Source organism: Bactrocera dorsalis, unplaced genomic scaffold (assembly GCF_023373825.1).
Source record: "Bactrocera dorsalis isolate Fly_Bdor unplaced genomic scaffold, ASM2337382v1 BdCtg412, whole genome shotgun sequence".
NCBI lineage: Eukaryota > Metazoa > Arthropoda > Insecta > Diptera > Tephritidae > Bactrocera > Bactrocera dorsalis.
This window is the reverse complement of record NW_026038463.1, coordinates 804-15,876: the sequence shown is the minus strand read 5'-3', so window position 1 is coordinate 15,876 and position 15,073 is coordinate 804. Positions and strand designations below refer to the sequence as shown.

The 15,073-nt window shown below is 34.5% G+C and overlaps 2 protein-coding genes across 3 annotated transcripts; both read right to left on the bottom strand.

Annotated features, from left to right (window-relative positions):
- Positions 1-233: 233 nt before the first annotated feature.
- Positions 234-9,822, bottom strand: LOC105231792 (uncharacterized). Of its 2 annotated transcripts, XR_007423703.1 has the most exons (13): positions 6,820-9,822; positions 6,268-6,573; positions 5,612-6,206; positions 4,506-5,552; positions 4,263-4,434; positions 3,726-4,196; positions 3,528-3,662; positions 3,385-3,469; positions 3,137-3,326; positions 2,929-3,079; positions 2,740-2,869; positions 433-1,028; positions 234-379 (listed from the first exon to the last, which is right to left on the bottom strand). XR_007423703.1 is itself a non-coding variant. In XM_049462268.1 (12 exons), exons 1-12 carry the CDS (start codon positions 6,884-6,886, stop codon positions 931-933), a joined length of 3,447 nt encoding a protein of 1,148 aa, XP_049318225.1. In that variant the 5' UTR covers positions 6,887-9,822; the 3' UTR covers positions 234-930. The 2 variants fall into 2 exon arrangements, 1 of the variants encoding a protein (XP_049318225.1); XM_049462268.1 differs by having other exon boundaries at positions 234-1,028.
- A 3,277-nt stretch (positions 9,823-13,099) lies between these two features.
- On the bottom strand, positions 13,100-14,724 carry LOC105231790 (myosin regulatory light chain 2; the record flags this gene model as incomplete). Its single annotated transcript, XM_049462269.1, is given in 2 exon segments — positions 13,100-14,367; positions 14,485-14,724. Coding segments are annotated over 2 exon segments (666 nt in total), but the record flags the coding sequence as incomplete, so codon positions are not given.
- Positions 14,725-15,073: the final 349 nt, after the last annotated feature.

Genomic DNA, 15,073 nt, shown 5'->3' with positions numbered 1-15,073 from the left:
CAAACATTGACAAGCTCTTGCATTTTTCCTACTTATATACATAAGTATGTATATGAACATATGTATGTACATACCTCTATATTGGCATTGTAATTAAAGGGCTCCGCGGCAAGAAAATGTTGCGGCAAATAGGCCCAAGCATTGGACTTCACCACTTGCTGAAATCGCGGATATGCCTTGCCATCAATGCGTCCTGTTGTATTTCGCACAAAAATCACAATTGCCTTAGTGTCCTGAAATAAATTGGTGAGATCTTCTTCGCTGGCCTCGACAAGGGCGCGTGGCTGCAAATTAATGACACTGTGATGACCCCAAAAGAGGTACGGACCACTAAGTCCAGTAGCACTGCAAGTCGTAACAGCTAAACACAAGTAAATCGCTAGAAAAACGCAATGCATTATTGATACCAATATTGTTAATTATTTGCTGTACTGCTTCTCTGGGCACACAATGGCTGGCTACAAAGGTGACTTTTCACAACTGCTGCTGGCAGGCAAACGCTTGGAACTCGACGTGATATGCACAAAAGAATTTTTATCCATTCTTCAATCGATACAGACGGCGCACGTTTACAGCGCAGACGCAATGCCAATGCTGAGCAACAAAATAATGAACTCATTTCCAACAAGCGGCTGGGAGAAAAGTCAAATTAGGGGTGGCTAGCGTACCGGCCTCTACCAGCGAAAGGTGACGGCATTGTGGTGAAAGAGATTATAAAGCTGTAAATATCGCAGAGCGCAGCAGTTGAGAGAGATAGAGAAAGAGTATTTGGTTTTAAAAATAAATTATGTTTATTTATTCATCGCTTTTATGCACTAAAATGATATAAAAATTATACAACAAGGTGCGATTTTTAATCAACTCTCGCCTATATGTACAAGTAGGTGTGTGTGTATGTGTTTGCGTATTTGGGTAAACAAATATTGCAGATCAATATAAACTCAGCGCAATCAAAATTACGAATAATATGTAATTTGGCAGCGAACGACTTGAACGGTTGGTGAAACTTCCGTAAAACGTCTTAGTACCTGAAAATAAATTAAAGAAAATGATATACTGAGATATTGAGATACTGATTATATAAATAAATTATGTAAATAAGTTTTCTAAAGTAAAAATACTTGACAATTATCAATTTGAAGATTTTTTTTTATTTTCGGATGATTAGTTTTATTTGAACTTAAATATGGTCTATAGTTTTGACGACTAAATCATTAATTAAAAAAAAATAGAATTAAAATAGTTTTTAGTCAAAAACTTACTACTATTAATTACTGCATTTAGAAAATTTCAAAAACATTTTTCAATTAAAAAACTGTTATACACTGTGGGATATGTTCACTCTCATAATGAGTAAACCATAAATTCTAATGAGCATGACAGAGAGGAAACTGTTATACACTGTGGGTACATCATGAATGAACAACAAATTCTATTGAGTATGACAAAGATATGATCTTTAAGCAACTAGCAGCCAAGTCGGCTCTCGTACTGAGGGAATGCTCCCTATTAGTCACTTGTAATAAGAGGCATTACTCGTACTTAGCAAGTTCCCATATCTACCCATTATTACGGAATTTCGTAATCACTTCGAAGTGAATTTAATGTCGGGGATTAAATACGGGGGATATTGCCTTCCCGTCCAGGAAGAAGTAGGATAGATTTGAAATGCACAAGGACAAAGTTATAATCACAGAAACATTAGGTTCAATATAAGCGCAGGCGCAACGTTCCGTTCGACTACCAGATCAGTGAGGTGTCTTCCAAACGGAGATAAAGAAAACCTTCTTGTTGCGACAAAGAGAGAGAGCTTACAACAAATATATTTATTTTCAAAGATAGACCAAGTGGCTTAGAAATCACTGAAGAATATTGAAGATAGTGAAATAATGTCTTAATCTAATATCATATTTCACGAATAACCTACAATGGATTTCAGTATATTCCCGACAGCCGTGAAACAGATAAATTAGCTAATACATGAACCACTCTACAATTAGACTCCGATTAAGAAGGAATATGTCTGCTTAAGACTACTTGTAGATATTTAATTGACTAACATGTCTTAGATATAGTTCAATCTCGGAGAAAAAAATCCCCTGACTTGTTCAACAAATCGACAAAAGTGACATGAATGGAATATGGAATGACATAAGCAGTCTAGTAGGTGTTCCAACATGTCATTGTCTTATTGGGATACACGCCAGCAGGCTGGGGATACCATACAATGATTACTGTAGAAGCTGTTGAGAGGTAAACGAAGAATACTAGTAGATTGTGGAAAATCTGCCATGCGAATGCAAGGATAATATCGGAAAATAATCGCTACAGTCGGTCGCGGTTTTCTGACAATGTCTCGGGAGGAATATGTGAATTGAGATGTGTCAGACATCAAACCTACCTACCTATATACCTATGACAGAACTATTATTCTCTCACATAGTGCTGAGTGTATAACACTTTTCTAAAGAAAAAGTCGTAATTAAGTTATGGAGAGCAAACACCTGTATATATTAAAATATTCTTAGAACACTACTACAAAATTCTCATTCACTTTTCACATGTTTCTAAACTAATCTACCATAAATAAAATTTAGCAATCTTCGCATAAGAGACTCTAGTGCCGAAAACCGATAAATTCTATCAGCATGTTTGAGTTCTTGGAAACTACTTATTCTTTAATTCAAAAATCCTGATAAATTCACAAATAAATTCCATAAATAACAATTTTACACTTACGTTTCTCATTTGGATCCCGCACACCACAAGTTCTATACGAAATGGTGGCTTTTCTTTTGGTGTTCACATAACCGGGAATGAACAGACTAGGCGAATCTAAACGACCAGCAGCAATTAGGCGTGACATATCCTAAAAGAAATATTAAAAATAAACCTAACTTTTTTTGCTTAAAATAACAATTGTCTCACCAATTCCAAGCGATGTGCAATCGGTCCCTTAAAGTGTATGATCATTTGAATGCAGGCGCCACCATGCAACTCCTTCGTTTTACGCGCGTCCACATCCAACATCCATTCTGGAATACCCATCACCGAGCGTAGTTCTTCCAAAAATTGTGCGCTAACAAAGCATGTTAAGTAGAAAATTTTATAATATTTTTTATCAAAAAGTACTTACACAACGAATCTCGGTGGTTTCTGTAAATTAACATATTTAAAAACATTATGATCCGGCTCAATATTAGCGCAGGCGAAACGTTCCGAAGAGTATTCAGGGCCAAAGATGACTATTGAACGACCGATGGCTCCCACAGGTCCTTCAAGCGGAAAGTTAGAGTCTGTGAGGACAACACGCTCCACGCCGAGGTCTAAGAAGGCAAAAAACTTGAATATCGGTAGATTTCATTCAAAAATCACATTTCTTACTTATTGTGCCAAGTCGCGCGCCAACATCGCCTACATAGCAACGTAATGGATTATCGGGACCACATTCCTGCTCGTACAAATCACGCTATAAAATAGAAAAAATACTTTATAATTGCTATTAAATATTTTTAAAACATTCGCACATTTAACGGATCTGCTAGTTGGGTATAATATGGGTTCCACACATAACCGCCGGCAACACAACGTGTTATGGTGGGTTTGACTGCAGCATCCACACCGACCGGGTTCACAAATATCTGCCAGTTGTGATTTTGGGTCTGAAATTAAAAATATTCCCCAATTCGATAACCGATCTTAGCATATTCCACTGTATAACAAACCATATTCCGATCGTTTTTGCCCGGATGCCTTAATTTCACCTCGATAACAGTTTCCGATTGACTACCGTCCACATGTATCAGTTGTGTCATTTTGATATAACCGTAGGCATAGCCGGTCGGATGATGAAACGAAGCTATTGCACGTATCTCACGCGCCTCGCTGGGGCTATAACCGCGCTCCAGCGTACTACAGGCCCAACGTGCATTTCGACGCTTTTTATGTATTACCACCGAACGACCGATCACGCTGTTGTAACCGAAAAGCGGTAAATTTGTGTCGTTATAGGCGTCTTCGTACTGCACAAGCTCATCGAGTGTACCGAATTTGCCACTCAGATCGCCCATTTCATACTGATCGGTTGTGCCTTGCTTGGGTGGCGGTGATGATTTGACATTTATATCGAAAGGATTCCAGTGCCCGTAAAGTGTGGTGGCTTCACAAGGAAATTCAAGATTCGCTTCAACTGGTGTCTACAAGAAAGAAGTACATAAACGTAAATAAATAATTTTATATCCCGTAACTGTTTAATACAATACCATGTGTATGTGATAGCCGCTGTTCTCCTTTAACCCCTTCAACTGTACCTCGATGTTGCTAATGTCGTATTCCGATTGCTGTGTGATTTCCAAGCGCCCATTAACGGTCAATTCATCGCCATTGGCATACCAGTCTTTGGCCACTACTTTGCGCCGAAAGTGCCCTATAATGCTGTTGAAAGAAATAGCAACTTTGTTAAAAATCTCCGCTAAAATTTTAACTGAATTTAAGTTTTTATTTACACAGAGCATGCCAGTCGTTCGCCGCGCGCTACGGGCCCGAAATCATCGTAGATTACTAATGACTTTCCTAATATATTATGTCTACCCGATAAGGGCAAATTCGTATCCGTAAACATGAGACGACTCAGCTTCTCTGCATTTTTCTTTCCACCCGCTATGGTTAACTTTCCCACGCGTGTATCCAACGCACCCACACGACACATTGTCGGCAAATGTGGTTTACAATAGTCATCAAGCGAGCGATTGCCCCACTGCACTTTGTGTGGATTAAAAACATTTCCGGTGGAAAGACAGCGATTCTGCCAGTCGTAAAAATCTTTGCCCGGCGCATTACTATGTATGGCCCAACGATGTTCGAATGTATTGTTTTGTGTGGACCCGTCGGCATGTATTAAGTATTCAAATATGACGGTGGTGTCTTGCCAAGGCTCTTCAACCGGCTGACGAAAGAGTACGCGTCCCACGACTGGATAACGGAGTAACACCTGCGCTGTATACATCGGTTTCTGATACAAACCATTCTTAAGGTATTGTGTTATAGACGAACAGCTCCATGGATTTTCAGTAATGTTATCAACATTTGTGCGATTATAAGTGAAGATGACCATACCGCGGTGTGCGATACTATTAAGTCCTTGTAATGGTAAAAATGTGTCCCAGTACAGACCGCTAAGTTCTGAACTAGCACCTGGTAGTAAATAGTTATGATAGTAATCCTTATTGCGACTTTGTAATTTTCCGCTCAAATCTCCAGTGGGATATTGATCTTGTGTGCCAAAACCTGGTGGTGGTATGGCAGATTTTTCAAGTTCGCGTGGATTATATAGGCCACCAGTGGATTCACAGTAACTCGGCAGACCTTTGCGATGTGGCACCGGTGGTAGAGTATGTATACGAAATGCGGAGACGTCTTCGGCAAATTTGCGATTAACAAAACGTGCCTGTTTGCCAGCCGATTCGAGCGTGAAATTCAAAAAAGTCGGATCAAAACGCGAGCGTTGTGTAAACGTTATTTCACCCTTAATACCGCCAGAGTTCAGGAAGGTTCTACAGTAAAAGTATTAATATCAATGAAAAGATCATCATAAAAAGGGAATTATTCTTACTTGTATGTCAGTGGTTCCACATGGCGAATTTGTGTACATGCCAGAAAGTTATCCGGATGTTGATCCTCGAATAACACCAAGTACAGCGTGCGATGCGGTATAGATAAATCTGAGGGCAACAACACAAATTTATCATCTCTATAAACTGCGCGTTGTGTCCTTTGTAAAGCATTCTTCGCCACACTTATCTTGCCCAATCTAGCGTCCAGATCACCTATACCCTTGTTCTCGCCATAACCTTGTGGATCGAATACCAATTGCAAGAAATTGCAATTATCTTCAGTGCGATGATGATCATTTTTGAATATGTCGGTGACGAAAATTTTCCAACTATGACGTGTCATAGGTTTGCTGGGATCATCGTTAGGCGGTTGTGCTTGTATGTGATAGAGATTCGAGTAGATCAGTGTGTCACCGGGTGCGCCATCTACTGGCGCCAACCAACGAAAATGCACAGAGCCCGCAATGGGTGTGTTAAAACGCGCCTCAGCCATATGCTCCACCGACATCTGAATGGTGGTGATGGTGGCACAAATGCGCGCATGCGAACCGACTTCGGTTAGAACGAGAGATTTGCCCCAAATACCATTCTCATCTGCAGTGCCGAAAAATTTAAGTTTAGCTTAGAATAAATTTTTTAAATGTATTTTTCTCACCTATTAAAGTCATATCACGATACCAGGTGGTGGACTCATTGCCGGGCAACATCAGAAAGTCAAGCTGTTCGTCAAAATTCACTATTTGTGCGCCCAATTTCTCCACACTGCAACGCGAGTCTGGATCAATATCGGTATAATCTACAGGAAATTGTCTGACACCCCAACTCCACACTTGTTCCGGGTATTGTAGTGTGGTTTCTAATTTGGCGTTGATCTCCACAGTCGTTGCATTCGCTTGACGGAAGGTAATCTCACCATGGAGGCCATGCTGAGAGAGATACGCGATTAGCTGTTGTGCGCCGACTATTTACGAAATGCGCACGAAAACAACAATACGATAAACGAGGAAATTAGACATAAGGGAAAATAAGCGTGGGGTACAATGCATGATTACGAATAAATAAGTAAAAAACGACGGTATTTTGAGGTAGTAAGCGAACGCGTAAAACAGTTGTAAAGAAATGCGAAGAAAAGGAAACCAAGCATTAAGTTTGTCTTGGAGTTTTTCCAGTACTTTGTTTTGTTGGCCTCGCTTTCTCATTTACTTACCAATATTTTGCGACAAAATACAAGCAGCGATGACTAATAGCAATGCATAATTGCCTGAGGACTTCATTTTGTTTTTCTGTACCAACTTTATATTTACAAATACTTAAATCAAATTAATATTTACACGCAGTTTAATATTAAATGCGCAAAAATAATATTGCACAAACGTATAACAAAAACAAATTATGTTGAAAAAATAAATTAAAAACTCCTTTCACTATCACATCGTGTTGAAATTTCCACTACAAATCGCCTCGGCTGACCGCTTTGCAAAGTCGCTCATTAACGTTTTACGCACAACTAAATCTGGTTTTCTTCGCCAAAGCCATAGCAGGTCTGCTGAAGTCGACTTGAAACGCATTCGAGTTGGTTTGAAAGAGAATTGGCCATTTGGTGTGTGTTGAGCTAAAGCTTTCGTAACGAAAGTGGTACTCTTCCGCTTCTGCTATGCGCTGCGGTTTACTTCGCGCTTTGAAACTGGTTTTGAAGAAATCAGCTGTTTAAGTGGGTTGACCGAAGCTGCTAGTATTCTTACTGTATTGCCGGTAGTATGGCTGTTTTAACTGTTTATATTTAACATCTACATGCAATGAATAAACAAAAACGTAGTTTAGTGTGCATTCAGGAGCACTTATATTGTGTCAAAAAAGTTACCGGAAATTGTAAATAAAACGCAAAATATTTCATTATATATGAATATTTATTTTGTCGCCTTCAAAGCTATCCCTACCAGATATAATACATTTATTTTCCAGTTCCCAAAACAATTTTCATAAACACTTTTTGGCATGGCCTTCAGCGAATTTGGTTTATCTCTTCGATCGATTGAAAATTTCGATAATTGTAGACTTGTTTATTTAAATTGCTCTCCTTTAATGTGAGATCGAAATTCGCATGATCGCAGCATGTCCAAAGAGACCTGTTTACGGTAATCTTTTTGCAAAAAAAAGTCAGCTTTATCGGGACGAGTCGAGCAAGAACGCGTTTCATACCCAAAATATCCACCAAAATCATTCGAACAGACTTGCGAAAGATTTCGAGCTCTCTTGCCATCTCTCTAACACTTATCTAAATATTTTTAAGCACCATATCCTTTACATTTTTAATATTTTCATTAGTTGAAGAGGTCGAAGAACGAGACATGTCTTCACCGATCACTCAATAGTCTTTGAAGCCTTTGTACCATTCAAATGTTTGTGTTTCGCAACGATTCCGGACACGAAATTTTGTTAGAAATACAACATTTATACTCGCTTTTACAAGACTCCCAGATAATTTTTATGAATTAAAAAATTATGATGGGCACACAGCTGCATCTTTCATGCGACTATTTTCATATGAACACCTCAACCGGAGTAAACTAATTGCCGAAATTTAATATTGTATAAGAGGTGGAATAATTAGAAGAACCATCTTTTAAGGACGTCTTAGAGAAGTGGTCGCATTGGTGTATTGGCTTTCGTATGTTAAACACTCAAGATTATCTTTGAGGTTATCAGTAAAATTTGCGTAAGTTGCTAAAGAGCTGTGTAGACCTTACCAGAATGCTTTGTGAAACTCAAGTACCTGTGCTCGCGATAAAGTAGACTACCCAAAATGGTTCCCTAAATTTTTCAACGATTTCGTAGGCATGATGCCATTGGAAATATAAAGTTTGAAGCAAACTCCCTATTCAATTCCTTTCCATGGTAAAAATCGTCAGACAAATTTTTCCCGTCGTAAAAAAGCAACTGTTTAATAATTAAATAATAAATAATCCATTAAATTTTAAGTTTCTGTGTTTTTTGTTTTCTTTAAAAAGGTAGGAAACCCGTGAAATAGATCACCCTTTATATGAAGATCTAACTTAACACAAACACAAAAAAATGGTTGTATCAATCTAGGATTTTTTTTATCGATTCAGCTGTTTAAATTAACTAGTCTGGTTGAATAAAGCTCCAGGGTGTATATGTACCATGTTACATCAGTTTTCATATTCCCAGCAGTAAATGTGAACCCTTTAAGAATTCATCGACAAAAAAACAAATCCAAATCCTCAATTGTTTGGAAATACTTACCTCTCAATAAAAAATTGCTCGAAGTCAAAAAGTTGTATACACTTGATTCAGTATTGAAAAATAGCTACAACTTAACAGGTACTGGTAATACTCGTATAAAATGAGTTTAGAATAAAAAAAAAACCAAAAAAAAACTTTGTCACATATTTCTTCAATTGCTAAAAGGTCAACAACTTCTGGCTCACATCCATTTCATGGTGTGCACTGAATCTCGATGTCATATTTAAAATTGTAGAGACCAGGCTTTTGTCACCTCTAAAATTTTGGCAGATTTTTCTAAGAAAAAAAAATCCACTCATAAATACTATCTCAGGTATGGTTTTAATTAAGATTACCATGTTATTGTGGCTATAAAATAATCGTCGAATAGTCGAACCGAATCGCGATCTACCGAGTGATCGACACGGATGAGCCAATTATCTGAAAAATGTCTTTATGTTGTGTTACTTTTGCAAACTCTAGGGTAAAAAAGCTCTCGATTGTACAGAATTTTCAACATCTCTTTCGATCTACACTAGTCTAAATAAATCTACCTAAATATTTCATGTGATCTTTAATTGGCAAAGAAGCAGGGATTTTATGCCAAATTATATTACTTTCGTATTTTGTTTAGTAAGGCCCTATGTTTCACCTAGGCTATATATATTTGTCACCTTCAACCTTCACCTCAACTTTCCTAAACCATTATTGGTTACCCAGCGGCATCGCAATCTTTTTGATCGATCCTATAGATGTATAGGTTCATATGATTTGTGATACACTAGCGAATGAAAATTGTGTATGACATTGTTATTGTAAAAATTTTGTGCGTTAGTTTTTGGCGTTTTTAGTTTGAAGAAGACGTGACAAGTTGTTTAGTAATGATTTTCGTACTCATTAAAAGTGTATGTACAAGTACCTGTTAAGCAACTATACAAAAAAAATTAATAATAAAATTAAGATAAAAAATCTTAAATATAAATAAAATTTAATAAATTACAAAAGAAAAAAAAATTAAAAAAAAATTAATTATGAATTAAAAAATTAAATACAAAAAAAAATAAAATTAAAAAATTAAAAAAAATAATAATAATAAAATAAAAAAAAATTAATTAAAAAATAAGAAAAAAATAATTAAAAAAATAATTAAAAAATTAATTATAAATTAAAAAAATGTAAATTAAAAAAAGAATTAATTATAAAATAAAATTTTAAATTATTATACAAAAAAATTTAACTAAAAAAAATTGTGAAAAAAATTTTAATTATAAACTAAAATTTAAAAAATTACAAAAAAAATGTTAAATAAAATTTTTAAAAATAAATTTTACGAAAAAATTCCAAGAAATAATTGTTTAAGAATTTTTTTAAATAAAAAAAAATAGTAACTCATTTTCCGTCACAACCGCTTGAGCACACGCATAGTGATATATAAATGAAACAAGCGTTCTTTTTTTCTTTTGCTGTTCTATAGATGACTTAAGTTGTTTTATTCAGCCTGTTTTAGTATTTTGTTCGATTATGTTTTGAAGTCATCTTGTTTTGCTATACACTTTTTCTCTATTGTTAACGTTGCATATTATTTTTCTATGTACAGTTGATGGATGTTTTACAACTGTTGTTGTTTTTTCTGCTTTTTTTCTATTTTTTTTATAACAATTTGTCTATAAAAGTCAGAGTCATTATATTATATGGATTAGTAGTATTCATTTGTCATGATTTTAGCCCTCTTTCTCAATATATATATATAGTATATATGAATAGCTACAAACTAATATATAATTTTATATACTTAAAAATTTTGTCGTTCATTTTGTGGGTTTATAATTAAAATATTTAAATGTTTTTGTCATTAAGAGTTAATAATAGCTAGAGATGCCTTTAAGATGCATTATATGTTATGTATGTATATATATATACCATATATATGTACATAGAAATATATGTATGGGGATATTTCAATTGAGTAAATAAATAGTTTATATAAATTCTCTAAGATTTTCGAAAGAACGCTAGACTCAAAAACTCTAAAAAATCGCTATTTAGCAAGAGCTATAGAGTGCTTTTTGAACTGACACGCCCTAAAATTCTTTTTTTATATACCATACTTTATGGGTGTTGTGTTTTTCGTCTCCCAACTGTTCATGCCAAAACACTGTGCGTTTGCAGTTTGAGTAACAGTGTTGTATTTGCACAAAAATGTTCATAGCATTAGTATATACGTACAGGTTTACTCAGTTTATACACATATATATATATACAGTTAGTTTGTGTTGGTATCAGCATTTATAGGACTAGTGCGTATCTATTTGCCTATGTGCTCTATATAAAATAGATATTTTCAAAGTATTTGAGCGCTCGTTTAAATGAGTTGAGTATTTTTGATAGTATTCGTGATACTGTAAAGTAGCATCGTTCGGTTTTGCCGCTCTTTATGTACTTGTTGTACTAGTATTGTGGTAAGTGCATGCATATATATATTTATGTATATAAGTATAATATATATATATTTATTTATTGTATATAAAAGTATATATTATTATATATATATATACATATTTATATATGCATGTACTTACGTTTGCCATAAAACACTTTTTTTTCTCACTGTTACTTTGTTGTTGTTCTCATTAATGTTCGTTGTTTGCTTGCATGTGAGTGTAACATTTTTGAGTATTTTATGCGGTTAGTAAATATATATGTTTTTATGTATTTTTTGTTTCAAAATTGGTTAGTAGCACATTTTCTTGGCATATACAAATATGTGTAAATATATACCAAGCATATAATAACTAATAGTTTCTTTTATATATATATATGTTTATAAAATAATGTATATGTGTAAAATAGTAGAATTTTAAATATATTTTGGTTGTAATTTGTTGCGAATAATCATTAGACTTCCTAAAGCTCTTTCTCTTTTCATATAACAGCTAATCGTTGATTAGCAACATATTTACAAACACAAGTATGTAAGTTATTAACGCATAAATTTCAAAATTGTTAAATGTTTCGTTTATATAAATACGTATATATGTATATATAAGTATAGTATATAAACGCACAATCGCTTTCGCAAAGCATATGTATGAATATACTTCCTCTATACTTGCGTGTTAGTAACAGAACAATTGAATTAAATTGAAATTAATATAGAATGCATCATAAGTTATGCAATATGTATATATAGTATATATGTGAGTAAATAATAAGTTCAAACATGCATGTTGTTTTCGAATACATAAATATTTTTTTTTTTTATTTTTTTATATCATCTTCATATTTGTTTCGTTATATATATGTATAAGTTCTCCAAGGGATGTCTCACTTTTAAATTTTATTTTAAAATTGCTAAAAGCAAACATGCAATCGCTAAAATATTTATAAATATATACATTTCTTTAAAAATGTTGAAAATGTGTTTCATAATTAATAATTGTAACTTTAACGCTTTCTCAGTTGAATTAAACTGCGCTATATTTATGTAAGTCTTTGTTAAATTGCAAAAATCGACAGAACATCTCATATTCATATAAGTGCATGGATTCAGTGTTGCAATAAATTATATTTATATATTTTACTAATATTTTTCAATTGGGTTTTGAACAAAAAGTGTTAAGTAGAACGCAAGTAATGCGCAAATGTTTAGTAAGTTTAACTATAATCGTTATATTAAATGATCGTTTCCCATAAGATCGTGTTAGTAAGCCAAAATCAAACACACACATTTATATAAGTGTGTATATAATAACGTTAAATATATAGTATATAGATATATAGAAGTTCAAAAAACGTACACGGATCGGGTAAGGGCTTAATAAATCTAAACTAAACGCTATAAAGTAACATAAACGGATAGGGTAAGGATAATAACGCTAAATATTGAACTTCATGAAACAAAAGTAAGGTTAGTTTGGGTTCGAATGAATAAACACATATAACTTGAATAAAACATTTAGATTTTTCTTTTTAAATATATGTACTAAATCGTGTAAGGTTAAAGATCTTGTTTGTCAAATTTTTTGGTAAGCACTTATAAATTAGGTTTCATGCGTACATTTCGATATTTGGTTTGGTTTGGTGATACGTATGTACATATATATACATTTATGTGTTAAAATAAATATATAGGCGAAAAGCAATATTTATATAGCTGAATGTGAGTGATGAGTGATAGTTTTAGAAATTTTCACATTTTGGTGAATGATTAAGTGTGCTTTTTTCTTCCTTTTTTCCTACTTCTTTACTACTTCATATCTTGTTTGTCTATTCGTACTAAGCTTATTTGCAATAATAGTTAATAACAATAAACGTGTATTGTTGCTAATAGTTACTAATAATTGTGTAATGGCCTACACTTGTCGCCATAAACTGCGCTGAAACAAACCCAAGTGTGACGTTTAGAACACGCGTCCCTAAATTGAGTGTGCAAAGAATTTGGACAATTGTTGTTATGCTTGATGTTGGTTGAATGGACTGCTACAACAAATAAAAATCCGCGAATGTTTTCTGTTTTAAAGTTTTTTGTTGATTTTTCTTATTTGTTTTTTTTTTTTTTTGGTTTTTGCTAAAATAATATTTTAGTATTTTTTTTAGTTTGTTTGTTGTTTTTATAAAATTTAAATTATCAACTAAAAAACTAGCTGCCAGTTGTTGCTTGACATCTAACCGTTGCGCGATGCAGGTGGAGGGGCGCATCTCTGCGTACAATACACAAATTGTTTCGAAACTTTCTTCGTGCCGTTACACATTTGTTGCTTTGCTTTCAATTCTTGCAGTTAACTGTTCATTGCTTCATAGCGCACACTAATATAGGGACTAATTTTTTAATGCTCTTTTTTTTGCACTGAAGAAAAGTTGTTGTGGTTGTTTCTGGCAAATAACTGAATGCGTAAGTTTACACACAAAGTATGTTGTTGTTAATTATTTTTTTAAAAAAGTAAAGATACATTTTTTTTTGGTTTTCAAAACAGGATCTTAGTGTTTTGTATTAAAGGTTATTTTTTTTAATATTATATATAATTTTTTTTTGTTTTTACTTATTTGTTTGCTGGTGTTGTTGCTAGAGTGTAGAGTGTAGCGCTGTTTATGCGGCGGCTTCCTCCTCCTCTTCCTCACCCTTGCCGGTGAGCATCTCAATAAGGGCGGCGGTATCGATTTGGTTCTTATCGTCAATGACCATCTGATCCCAGGCATCGTCACACTCCTTGGCGGAGAATTTGTCACCGAAGTTCATGAGTGTTTCACGGAATTTATCACCATCAATGAGACCATCGACATCGAATGTTTTGAAAGCGGCAATGACAACATCATCTTCATCGTTGGCACCGGATGATGCCATACGGTTGGCGAACAAGGTCAACAATTGTGTGAAGTTGATGGGGCCGGAGGCCTCACCCAACATCTGGTCTAATTCCTTATCGGCGGCGATTTTGCCAACGGAATCGAAAGCGGCGCGCAGATCGTTCTTGCCAATGATGCCATCCTTGTCGGCATCCATTAGTTGGAAAGCCTACGCAGGAAGCAAATTTTTAAAGTGTCGGCATTAGTAATAGATTCGCTTTTAATGTTTCTTATTAGTAACTAAATCAACAAAAAGTTTTTACTATAACACTTAAACGGTACTTACTTCCTTGAATTCGGCAATCTGTTTCTGCGAGAAAACGGAGAACACGCTGGAACCAGCGCGCTTCGATTTCTTTGAGCCACGTGAGCCACCTGACGCTCTCTTCGATCCAGTGGTTGAAGCTGGAGCTGGAGTGGCAGCTGGTGCTGGGGTTGCGGCCTCAGATGCGGCTTCAGAAGCGGTTTCAGAAGTACCTCCCTCTTCCTTGGTCTTCTTCTTCTTAACCTTCTTCTTCTCATCGGCCTATTAGATATGGAAAAGTTTGCATTTAAAGACTTTGACTTTAACAGTTGGCAAGCGAGTCGCAGAAATATTCGAATATTTACACAAAATTCAGTAAATTATGGCAGTAAGACATAACAGTACAGCATACAGTAGTGATGTAAAGTAATCAGGCGAGGGAGTAGGTAATGTTTAAGTATTTAAAAAAACAAAATCGAACATTTTTCGAAATTCTTTTCAATTAGTATAAAATTTTTAATGTACAAATTTTTTTAAGAAATAATATTAAAATATAGGTCAACTGTTAAAATAAAAATAAAATTTAAGAAATGTGAACAATTTCATATTTTTAACACATTTAATTAAATTT